Genomic DNA, 12,954 nt, shown 5'->3' with positions numbered 1-12,954 from the left:
TTCTAGGATCCAAAGGTAACCACAAGCAGATATGAGGAAAGCTTCTTGTCTGGGGAAAATGAGAAAGTGGAGTCGCCACCCAAACAGGAAACAAACCCAAGAGGCGCTGCTGATATATGATGAAAAGATGCCAAAATATTGAATCTGCCAGCTCAACTGAGAGATGAGAAAGATAAGAAGATGAATGATTGTCGTTTGAAATACCGAGAACAAAGTGTCCCCGGCAACGGCGCCAAAAATGTTGTCGCGCAAATTGACACGACAACGCTCAGATCGGGGGCTGTCACTCTGATCCCCGATCCCTCCGTTTAAGCCTGTCTCCCGCAGCTAAGGGGGGTAGACCCTGTGAGATGATGAGGCCAACTGTCGACCAGTTGATTGGGAGACACGAGACACGATTTAGGATAAGCACTAAAAAGATTTACTTAATTGAGCAGACCAGTGCCTTGTGGAGTTAATGTTTAAATGATTACTTTTTAAATGATATAGAAACATGGACCATGAATAGCAACCATCTATCATCAGCTAAATCATATGACCAAAACGATACCCGGCAACTGAAAATTTGAAAAGATGAATGCTTTAAAACACCACGAATCATAAACCATTAACCAGATATCAGGTTCGCATCTTGGATAAAAAATTTAGATCTTCAGCATAAAGATATAGCATAAAAACCACTGAAACTTGGCAAAATAAAATTTCCGCAATATTTTTATACTTTTTTTTTTTTTTTTTTTTAAAAAGAAAAATTAAAATCTAAAATACATCAAACCCTAAAAAATAAAAATCTATTTTTTTTTTTTTTTTAGACTAAAATCTAAACTAAGAAAATTTACAACTATGTTAAAATCTAAATAAAATAAAACTTAAGTCTAAAACATATATTTTTTTTTTTTTTATTATTATTATAAACAAAAAAAAACTAAATTAAAATCCAAATACGATGGAACCTAAACTAAACTAAGAATTAAATTAAAATCTAAATTACATGACTATACAAAACATTAAATTACAATCTAACCACTCTAAAGTCTAACATATATACATTTTTATGAAATAAAACTTTAAACTAACAAAATATAACCTACGTCTAAACCCTTAGATTATCGAAATAAAATAAATTCTAAACTACCCAAAACTCAAATCTAATTGAAATCTAAACTTTAAAAAAAAATCTACGCTAGCTCTTCCCTTTTTTTTTTTTTTTTTTTTATTTAATATTCAAAATACAATTTAAAAAAAACCTAATGAAATAGAATCGGACAAAAAAAATGAAACTCTAACTGAATACCCTACGTAACCAGAACGCAGCTAAATGATGCACTGTGCATAAAAGCGATACAGCTCACGGAGACAGAAATGAAACTACGCCTACGATACCAGCACAAAACGATATGCCACCAAAAAAATGAGATATTACCTGCGCGTTTCGAAAATTGATGGCGTAATGGAAAATGCAGGGCGATACAGTTCTGAACAGATCGATTTGCTCCACGATACTTAGCCGAAAATGAAAGGAAACTGAGACTTACCTCTGCAATAGCTTATCTGGATTGACGGCGGAAAGAAAGCGAATGCTTGCAGGTTTCAAGGGCGTAACTGGATGAAATCGAAGAAGCAAGCCCACGTAATGTCTCAGCCGCAGGAGGAAGGAGCGTGACCCGGATTAGATGCTGGTTAACCCGTGTTGTTTCGAAGGGAGACTGAGCCAGATCCCACTCGTTAGCAAAAGAAAATTTCAATGATAATTACAGGCCCACGAAAATTTTGCAGCGGCCATTATATGCTATGATCTTGCTGTTCGCTGTCCTGATGCCAAACGCATGTAGCTATACTGAAATCTGGAACTTAAAAATAAATGTATGGCATGGCCTGCGTAGAGACAGGAGACTGGCTGTGTATTTTGCAGGTGGAGGGGAATATCAACAGTAAATGGAAGAGCAACAGTCCAAAGCCAGACTTTTAAAGAAACTGAGAGCTCCAGACCACAAAAAATAGATTGCCTTAGAAACAAAAAATTGCATCTCTCCACAAAATTTATATTTGAAGTTTCCAGCTCGAAATTTGCCTAATGAAACCCCGGAACTTCTCAATCACATGCACCTGTAACCTGCAAAGGAAGAAAAAAAAAAAAACCCTAATAATATGTAAACAAAAATTTAAAACCCTAATGAAAAAATTGTAAAAAAAAGCAGAATCTTGAAAACCCTATGACAGCTTAATAATTTACAGATTTGGCCCCTGAAATGCCAGATTTGACAATAATTGCAGTAATGTTTTCAGTATATCAGAAATTTTTTGAACTTCACTGTGAACAGAAAGAAAATTTCTCAATGTAAAACAGAAAAGAAACTCTTAATGATTAACCCAGGGCACAATCAGCTGGGCTCTGCACAGAAGAGCCTGTGGGAGTCGGCTGGTTCAGCCTAGAACTTCCCCAAACGCCCACAACTTCCTTCAGAAAGGTTTTCAGCAATCCCAGAGAGTAACACCAGCACGATTTGGACCCCAAAGTCTTTTTATTAACCAGAAAATCAGATTACAAGAGAGCTTTTCAGTACAGACTCACAGATCAGATGATTTGAAATGACCCCCTAAGACCCTATATAAAGGAAATGATCCTAACGGCTAGTTCGAGTGATCCATGTGGAAATGATCTCGACCGTTGATGAGGATCAAGACATCTCTTGATCTCATCCGTCGATTTATTCACTTAAAATTTTATTATTTTATTAGTTAGGGTTTTTGCTTGATTTTTTTAATTTTTTATTATTTTTCATTATTTTATTATTTTTATTCATTTTTTAATTTTTTAATTCATTTTAAAATGGATCACTGAACTAAACCTTCGGAAACATCACCTAGGACCTAGGACTTAGGACTCATGAGGGGATTTAAAACATTTCTCGACCCTCAGGACACATTACATCACGACTTTTACAAAATTACATCTTAAGGGACAAACCCATTTAATACAGACCCTCACAAAACACCCAGCTCTGCGACACAACGATAATCTAGCAGATCAACACACTAGGATTCTCCTAAAGTTCAAATGACAAAATCAATCCCGGCTTTGGGGTCAGGTTTGAAGGAAAACTCTGCCGATCCGTGGATCGGTGAGACAAAAAACCTTCCGGGACGTAGATTATCATCAGAAAGTTAGGTCCACCTAGGCAAATTACATACATGACTTCATGTCTGCTAAGATTATTTACAACTTATACATGCAGACTGGGTTTACAACAAAAATGATCAAGCTGCTGATGATGGCAGGATGGCACGGACATGCTGTTCAGGTGCTGCTTCTTTCTGTCAAGAAAAACGGGATGCACTGCATGGGTAGTTGACCAGTAGAGGTCAACAGAAGGGAAACTCGACGGATGGTTATGAGGCCACTTTTCGACTGTGTTTGTAGGTGGAGGATGGACAACGGCTTGGAGATTAGGTAGCGATGGTGTATGGAGAAAATGTGCGATGGGAGAATAGGGTAGCGGACAGAACGGTGAAGGAGATCAGGCGGAGAGGGAGCTGTTTGTAGCGGGCAGGGTTTTTGAAAGGCAGCGTGCAGGAACCTGAGGAGATACGATGGAGCAGTGAGAGAGGAGAGGATATCTGCGGAAAAGAGGCAGCGTTTGGAATGCGATGGCAGTGCAGCAGGGACGTATGCAAAGAGGGACGCAAGGTATGGAGGGAAGAAAAAGGATGCAGGGAAACACAACAAAAAAAGTTGCGTTTGAGGGAGTTGGGCTAGCAGAAGATGAACCAGACAGCAGGGTATTAGATGCCTGAGGAGAAAATGGAAAAAACGCAGCCCAAAAGAGACTCAATTCGGCAACAAATAGAAAATTGGTAGCTCAAAAAAAAAGAAAATTTCCCAAAAAATTTCTGTTTAAAATTTTCTTTCCAGAACTTATGAATTTTTTATAAAATTTGAAACCCTTCAGATTCTAAAACCCTTATAATTTTCTTTTCAGATTAAAAAAAAATATTCAAACCCTTGGACTACTACAAATCTGGATAGTATCCCTGGAAAAATGATTCTGAGGCCAGATCTTATCCTCCAGGGCCTAGATCTAGCTTCAAACTAAACTTCACCTTTAGATCTGCAACTTGTACCTGAAAATAAAAACACCCAGAACCCGGATATACAAAAAAATAAATAAAACCCCATAAATCTAGATCTTATCCTCCAGGGCTTAGATCTGGACTCTACAAAGATTTCTTCCTCAGATCTGTAGCTGCACGACAACAAGAAAACACCCAAATGATATATACAATGATAAAAACTAAAACCTAGAAAACCCAAGTCAGAAAACCGAAAATAATTACAGATCTATGCACAGGAGTGGCAGATCTATCAAATCTGAGGACTGTGAGTCCAACTCCGCTCCTAGATCTAATAGTCTAAGGCTCTCAACAGCTAGATCTATCAATTTCGCACATAAAAAATTAATTTTTTTGAAGTTTAAAGGAGGTGCTGAGCTCAAAACACTTCATGCATCGCCCATAAAATATCTTATGATAAGCCTATGATTAAATTAAGCTGGGCTCTTCAGGAAACACGGATCGGGAGTTGGCTGGTTCAACTGAAAACTTCCTTGAACGCTTGATGATCTAAAAATCAAGACTTTCCTGAAAAACTCAATTCAGCCATCAAAATAGAGCGAGAAAATGATAATAAAATTCAGATAAATAGAGATACTTGCTATTACATTCAAATTTAAATTATCACTTAAACCCCAATGACTGAGCAAGATACCTGTACTCAAATCACTCTTCAGAAGCTATTATCAATGGCTATAAAAGCATTTACGCATGAAAAACTACAGATCTTACAGTACTTCCATGAAGAGTAACAGCGGCGAAAATTAACCCCAAAGTCTTTCTTTATTATCCGAATAAAAATTTACTCGAGAGCTTTTTGCTTAGCACATGACTCAAAGGTCAAATGTATGGACTGACAAATGACTTCCTATTTAAAGATAAATCCTCCAACGGCTAGTTCTAGTGATCCTCATCAAAGTAATCTCGATCGTTGACGAGGATCAAAATTTGTTTTAATCTCATCCGTCGAAATTTTAAATTCTTGAGGAAATTCAAAATTTTCAATTAAATGCATTTTAATTAATTCAAAAATTAATTTTTTGAATTAATTTCCTCAAAATTTTGACTTTGACTTAACCCCAGGGATCAAAGGCTTAAAATTTATCAAAATAATTAATTTACCTTAGTCCCGGGACCCTTTAAAATTTGAATTTTAAGGACCAACGAATTTTGCCTTCAGAGAATTTAAATTTACCTAATACTTTGAATTATTTAAATTTCTGGCTTAGGATTTTAATTAATTTTTGGCCAGAAAATTTAATTAATTAACTTATGAGGGGATAAATTATTTTTCCAACCTTCAAGACACTTTACATCATAATTTTCATATTTTTACATCATAAGGGGGAATACCCATTTGAAAAAGACCCTCACAGAATACCCATTTATGCGACACAAATATAATCTAGCAGACCAAGCAATTTGTAATAAAATAACCTAACCAAATAGTTAGGATTATTCCCAAATCACTTTTACATAGACTCGATCTATAACACTAGGACTCACCTAAGATCTTAGTGACAAAATCCATTCCGGCTTTGGGGTAAGGCTGAAGGAAAACTCTGTCGACCATTCGAGAATGGATTGGTGAGACAAAAAACCTCCTGAAATGTAGATCATCACCAGAAAAATAGGTTTACCTAGGCAATTACATACACGACACGGATCTGCTGAGATTATTTACATTATACACATGCAGAATGGGTTTACATTATAACATGATGATCAGGCTGATGATGATAGCTAAACGACACAGACACGTCGATCAGGCACTATTCCTTTTGCGAAACAAGGGGGTGTACTACTATGGGTCGTTGACATGTAGTGGTCAACATGGTGTTAAGCCACAGATCAAGTGTCGGTAATATCGAGGAGAGAATGAACCGTCGGATCACTTCATGTCTAGAACATATCGTGACCGTTGGATTGTAAGTTACAAAAATTACATACTAAAGAAACACACTTTACCTAACTGTACACTAGACCAAGTTGTACTAAATTATTTCCTATGTGTCAGAATATCCTAACAGTAATAAACCAAAACCTTAGACCTTTTAAGTTAGTGTTTGCTAGTAATAAATCAAAACCCTTGTAATAACTAAAAGGAGGTCCTATGAATGAAACCCTAGGAATGTATTCTTCTGCTCAATTGGAACCCTAGCTTGTTTTTGTTGTGTATCTAACTTTGATGTTTGTTTCTAGGGCTTACCAAAGTAAGTATTGATATAAGTTTCTAGTATACAATGATGAAACCCTAGATATACATATGTTAGTATGCCAACTTAAGTATTGATGTATCTAGGGTTTATAACAAAAACCCTAGCAAAGTCTGTCATGAATGGATACTGTTGAAACCCTAGATGTATAGTACTTTGATTAAATGCCAACTTGATTTGATTGCTAATAAGGCTGTATGTTTTGAATTTAAAGTCTAGAGAACTTTATTCTATTTCAAAAATCAACTCAAGAATTATTCCTAATGAGCTTTGAAAATTAACACAATGCCAAAATATTCTATTGAATATGAGAGAGGAAATCAAATTATAAGTCAGCAGCCTTGCTTGTATAGAAAAAAGCCTTACTAAGTGCATTTCATTATTTTGCCCACTAAGTCCTCCTTTGCATGATCACCTCTCCATATTGCCATTTCATGCTATATCAAGGTAACTTTATTGTTTGTCCATGGGATATGTTTCTTCTTTGTGCTGCAAGCCACACCATAGGAGAAAGAAAACTTTTTTCAGACTAAGTGAGTCCTCAAATTTGGTGGCTTTTCTCTTGCCATGCATTTCAAAAAAAGATTGGATGTTTTCTTTTCAGTTCTTATATATACTTTGAACGAAATATTTATTATTTCTTTGAAGGCACTTGATTATGGTTAAAAGGTTTAATTTCAATATTCTTTATGACCAGTTTAAGAAAATTTCAGCTTATATCTCTGGTCATTTTCCTTTTTTGCAGGTCTCACAGATCCTAAAATATTGTAATTCAAGATGTCTAGCAGTTGTTCCACAAGGTGGTAATACTGGCCTCGTGGGTGGCAGTGTCCCTGTTTTTGATGAGGTATTGAGATTATCAGTTTTTCTGCATCGCAAATGTTTTTTGATAATTATCTAGGATCTAGGAATTCTGTGCCTATGTGAAATCCATGTTGATTTTCTTTGCTATGGGTGCAGGTGATTGTTAATCTTGGGTTGATGAACAACATAATTTCCTGTGATAAGGTGAAACACAAATGTGTTGTGTACTTTGGGTGCATTCAACCTTCTTTTTTTGGTAGTTGTTGAAAGCGTGCAACATGACTAGAAGTATAGCAAAATGGCTCCACATGCATGATTAGTTTCACAATTTTTTTGGCATGCATGTATTTTCTTCTATTGCTTTTGTGGATGAAATAAAGAAACAGTAGAAGAACATTGTTACATTGCTGACATTAGTAGGGATGCTTAGAAGGAACAATTCTTATGAAAATTGGAATAAGACTGATAAACAAGGTTGTTGCGAGGTAGTATGAAATGCCAATTTCCGAAAGACTTTGGGAGTGAAGCGTGCTTGGAGTGTTGTTGTATAATATGTATTTTAATACATTTTTATGCATATATATTTGAAAAGTCCATGCATGATGCCGAATTAGTTGCAGAAAGTATGAAAACATAGAAATTTGTGCTACTTGTTGACAAATAATACAGTTTTTAGAAGCTTAAAATGTGTTCCATAGTATATCAATGATAATCATTAAAGTTTCATCCATTAAATACACAAATAAAAATAACCATATAGAAGTGATATTCTATTGTTGATTTTATAGTGCAATCAAGACGAGTATAATTTTTCAAAATTGATAACTACTTCCAATGGTAATTAAACTTCTTCTAGCATTCCAATCATTAAGCAGTTACACATGAAAAACTTCAACCATTCAATCATCAATAGATCATAGAGATCACAATGAATAGTAAACAAGAGACAAGAGACACTGAAATTAGGCTCACAGCAAAGGCAAAACCCACAAGGGGGAAAACACAACCAATCTTTAGTTGTGAGAGAGAAATTCTGTCCAATTCCAATTTGTACAATAACCAGTCAAAGGTCAATTATTGATCATCCAAAATATCCAAGTCAAACTGAGTCAACTGAGAGAGAAACCATACTGATCTTTTCCACAGGCAAAGTCAAGTCAACAGGCCAAATTTCGTCTTGTAGAAGTTTGGTCAAATTGCAGGTCAACACAAAAAGTGACCACATAAAGTCAATGTCGAAAGTCAACATAGATCACAGAGTCAACAAGACCGAAGTTCGGTCAACCACAGTGAAATATGCCACATAATATTCGGCCCCCTGAACAGTCCGGTCAAACGACAAAAGGACTAGTCAATGCTGGTCAAAGATTCTCCTGTCTTCGTACGTGTGAAAGATTCCCTGCAATTTGAGATTGAATTTTGTGTGTGATGAGATGCCAAATGAGCTCCACAAAGTCATGTTTATATGTGGTTGAGGAGGTGCCTTTTCACATATGTGGGGTTGACTTTTCCTTCTTGACGCTGACTTGGTCAAAGTTGAAAATATGAATTGTCTCCATTATTTTCCAATGAAAATACTGATTGTAGCTACCCAATTTTTTCAACACTCCCTCTTATCTAGGTAGGTTCTTTTCATTCTCTCTCAAAATCAATTTCCCTGGCCAATCCATTAGTCTCCCGGCTCACAGCGTAAAGAATAAGCACAAGTCTCCCTCTCTATCAAGATCAATCTCCCTGACCAATCCATAGGTCTCCTGGTCCACAACCTAAGGGAGAGATCATCAGTCTCATCATAAGGAAAAATACACAACATCCAACACATCCCACAAGCCACAACCCCATGGCATCCAGGTCAGTGCCCCACTGACCAGTGGGATCAACCAATGAAGCCAAACCAATCATATGCACAGGATTCATCTCCTCGACTAATCCATAGATCTCCTGGTCCACGACCTAAGGGAGGAAACTCGAGATCAGTCTCCCTGACCAATCCATAGGTCTCTCAGTCACTGCCTAATGGAGAAATCACAAAATCAATGCCCCCGACCATACTGGTCTCTCGGTAAAAACCTAAGAGATCACTCCATGCCTCAGAATGAAGCTCCACATCTAGACTTACTGGCCCCTTGGTCAATCAACCTAAGGGAGTGACAATCTTCCCGACCAATCCATAGGTCTCTCGGTTGTAGCCTAAGGAAGATTGTCCATCATATGTTATTGTACGATTAGCGCTCCCTCTCTCTCAGATAGGGGTTCTCAACAACTCCAAGTTCTCTAAAATATTCAAACTTCATCTTGGACAATGCCTTTGTTAACACATCAACAATTTGCTGATCAATAGGGACATACTCAAGCCTCACAACTCTCCTCTAGACAATATTCTAGATGTAATGATACTTTATATCAATGTGCTTTGACTTGTCATGAAACACTAGGTTCTCAGAAAGCTTCACACAACTTTGATTATAACAATATATAATTGTCTATTCCAACACTTGATCAAACAATCCAACAAACAACTTTTGAAGCCACACAGCTTCACAACAGGCTGAACATGCAACTATATACCCAACTTCAATGGTACTTAGAGCAATAGAAATATGGTTTCTACTAGACCATGAAATCATAGTCGAGCCCAAGCCAAAACAAAATCCAGAAGTGCTCTTTCTATCATTAGATTTTCCAACCTAATCAACATCAGTAAATCCATATAGTTGCCATTCTTCATTAGCAGCATATTTCAGACCATATTCAATAATACCACACAAATATCTCAGAATATATTTTTCTGCAACCCAATGCACATGCTGGGGCTCAACCAAGAATTGGCTCAATGTGTTCACAACATAACAAATATCAGGTATAGTGTTCACAAGATAATCACACAGTTTGCAAGACATAGAGGGATCATTCAAATCAGAGTCACAACCCCAGATTTTCTTTAAATTCATCACCATAGGAGTGTCCATGGACTTGCAGTCCATCATGCCAAATATCTGAAGGATTGAGATAGTGTATTTTTCTTGGCCAAGAAAGATTCCATTAGGCTTTTGCCAAATTTCCAATCCAAAATAGTAATGTATAAGACCAAGATCCTTTATTTCAAATTCAAAAACCAACTCCCTTTTACACAGGACAATCAAAACTTCAGCCCTTGTCAGAAACAAATCATCTAAATACAACAACAACATCAAAGGTTCACCTTCAACAACTTTGAAATATAAGTTTGGATCAACATTGCTCTTCTTGAAACCAAGACTCAATAAATAACCATCAATGTTAGAGTACCATGCATGAGGAGCCAGCTTCAACCCATATTTCTTCAACTTGCAAACATGCGTTTCTCTATCATACACCTCAAAACCTTGAGGTTGCTCAATATAGATATCGTCTTCAATAACCCTTGGTGTTGCTTAAAATGTACACCTAAGTGTGGGAAAAGTTTCCAACCCCATAGGTGTTGATTTGGGATAGCATTGGATGTGCTCTAGCCACGAAATTTGGTGGAGAGGTTGGGGCACATGAGATCTCCAATACCCAGAAAGGTTTTGGGCAGATTCTAAACAGATAAGGAGATATTAAAATAATTAATATTTTTAATGGAGTCCCTAAGTCTAAACTTAGGGAAAATAAAGTATTAATGTGTATTAATATGAATCTGTGTTAGAATGGTCCAAAAGACATGGATCAAGCCAAATCTATTCTTAGCTGTTGATTAGGGACTTAATCTCGGCCGTTGAAATGTCAACATAAAAAGTATAAGAGGAGGCTTGGGGGGCACTTGGAGAACACACCGAGGGAGACCAGTCAATTCAAATTTTGGAGCAGGGTTTGCTGAAAAATTGAACCAGTGGTCTGGAGAGCAGTCAGGAGGCAACAAGTACGAAACAGAGAGATAGGAGATCAGCATAGGAGAGGCAAACGCAAAACCAGAGGAAGCCACACAGAGGCAACAGAGACTGCGCAGAGCCAAAAGGGCATGCGTCATCCACGTAGAGGTTGCAGGAGTGACGCAGAAGCCCAGAGAGGCTGCGCAGAGCCTCAGTAGGCTGACGTAGAGGGTTTCAGGCTGACACAGAGGGTTTCAGGCTGATGCAGAGGGTTTTAGGCCGACGCAGAGGGTTTCAGGCCATAGCAGAGGTCAATAGGGCCTATGTTGGGTTTAGGAAAGTGCTGGAAGTTTGTCTATTTGTGGGTAAGCCAGTTTGGCACCCTGTTGTACAAGAAAATTGCTGAATAATAAAATCCTCCCTTGCTGCACCGGTTTTCCCACATTCGGTTTTCCGGGGACATTAATCCGAAATAACTGTGTCAATGTGTGCATATTTTTGTTTCTGCATTACTAGGTGATATCTGCAGCAATATTTATTTTAATGTTTGTTGAAGTAATTTCATGAATAACTTATGATGAAATAAGTAGGAAAAGTAAATCAGTTGCTGCAGTGATAGAATTTTCACAATAAGGTGTACTCTTTATGGCCCAACGCTTAGAGAAGGGGCCTTAGTTAGAATAGCCTTATAGAATTAGTAGTTAGATTAGCCTTATAAAATGAGCCCCTTTCCCTTTTTATAATTTCCTTTTGTGGGTCCAATCTCTTGCCTTACACCACCCTGCGACCCTTATCAGTCGACGGACCACGTTTCAAAATTTTTAGACTGGATCCCCTTGGGCTCAAAAGAATAAGTAATCATTAAATCATTGCTGGCTTTTGTCGTTTTGTAGTAATGCACAAAGTCGTCAGCAGATACAACTTCTTATGTTCAATGATCAAACCCTGGTTGTTAATACCAATGCAATGCTTCAACTTCCACAACTGAAACCCTAGCTTCACAATTATGACCAACATTGTTCGTCATATAGACATATTTGTTAATGACTCTAGTAGTAGTGTATCCGGTCAACAATCACAATGACCTACACTATATACGCTTTGGCATCACAACACTGTAATACTACCACTGCTAACACTACTGATTGTGCCCATGTGCACAAGCCTAGATGTCACCAATCCGACCTATGCCCAATTGTAGGTTGTGTTATCAACTGGGCTGGAGCAGGTTGGGATGTGTCAACCTTCAACCGAGTGTAACTATTTCAAACCAACTTTTGACTGGAATTTAGCCCTTCCAATCTGAGAGGGCTCTCTCAATATATTTAAAAATATAGATGGCTAACTCTGGTTTTCTATGTGATTTTTGCAGGTGAAAGAGTGTGAGTTCAACTACCATTGGACATGGAGTTTTTAGTTTACTAATGTGAATATGGACATTCGCAGTAATCACAACAAATTGAAGGAAGTTGGAGCAATGTAACATTGAATTCCAAGTAATCAAATAAGCTATGAAAACTAATAACAACATAGAAGCATGATAAGATGGAACTGAAACTGAAATGAATCTCAGGTTAAAACAAAGTATTGCTACAAACTGTATTTCTATTAACTGAAAAATATACAACAGTGGTTTCCTCACATTATCTCCCCTCCTTAGAGTCGAAAATCTCATTATTTATAGAGTGAGATCTCTTTTACAAAATCTGCCACCTGGGCTAGATTCGATTGACAACTATGAGATCTAATCCTATTTGATTAATAAAACATTGAGCTTTCATAGGGATTTTTTGTTTTAACAGAGTTCGAATACAAATGGGAGTCACATAAACTGTTACAATAATTTAGGGAAATAAGACTGTTTGAAGTGCGGCACTATATTTGTGGAAATTCATACATCTGGCCCTTTGAATCTTGCTGTGTTGTTTGCTATTGAAAGTGGCTCGCTGTCTTCTTGAGCGGAAAGCGAAATGGATGTTTTAATATTCATTGAC

At 37.1% G+C, this 12,954-nt stretch overlaps 1 protein-coding gene across 3 annotated transcripts in view; it reads left to right on the top strand.

Moving 5' to 3' along the window:
* The window catches only part of LOC149188053 (D-2-hydroxyglutarate dehydrogenase, mitochondrial-like), a 455,451-nt gene that overhangs the window by 87,145 nt on the left and 355,352 nt on the right, over positions 1–12,954 (top strand). For all 3 annotated transcript variants that reach the window (XM_089411557.1, XM_089411558.1, XM_089411556.1), the window contains 2 exons: positions 7,072–7,173; positions 7,287–7,334. In XM_089411557.1, coding sequence (XP_089267683.1) covers positions 7,072–7,173; positions 7,287–7,334 — 150 coding nt within the window. The remainder of the gene's footprint in view (positions 1–7,071; positions 7,174–7,286; positions 7,335–12,954) is intronic.

The sequence above is a fragment of the Pinus tabuliformis genome, chromosome 3_1 (genome assembly GCF_031772625.1).
Source record: "Pinus tabuliformis cultivar Carrire ecotype Pingquan chromosome 3_1, CPIR1, whole genome shotgun sequence".
Lineage (NCBI taxonomy): Eukaryota > Viridiplantae > Streptophyta > Pinopsida > Pinales > Pinaceae > Pinus > Pinus tabuliformis.
Note: the sequence above shows the minus strand (reverse complement) of the source record. Positions and strands in the feature narration are given on the sequence as shown.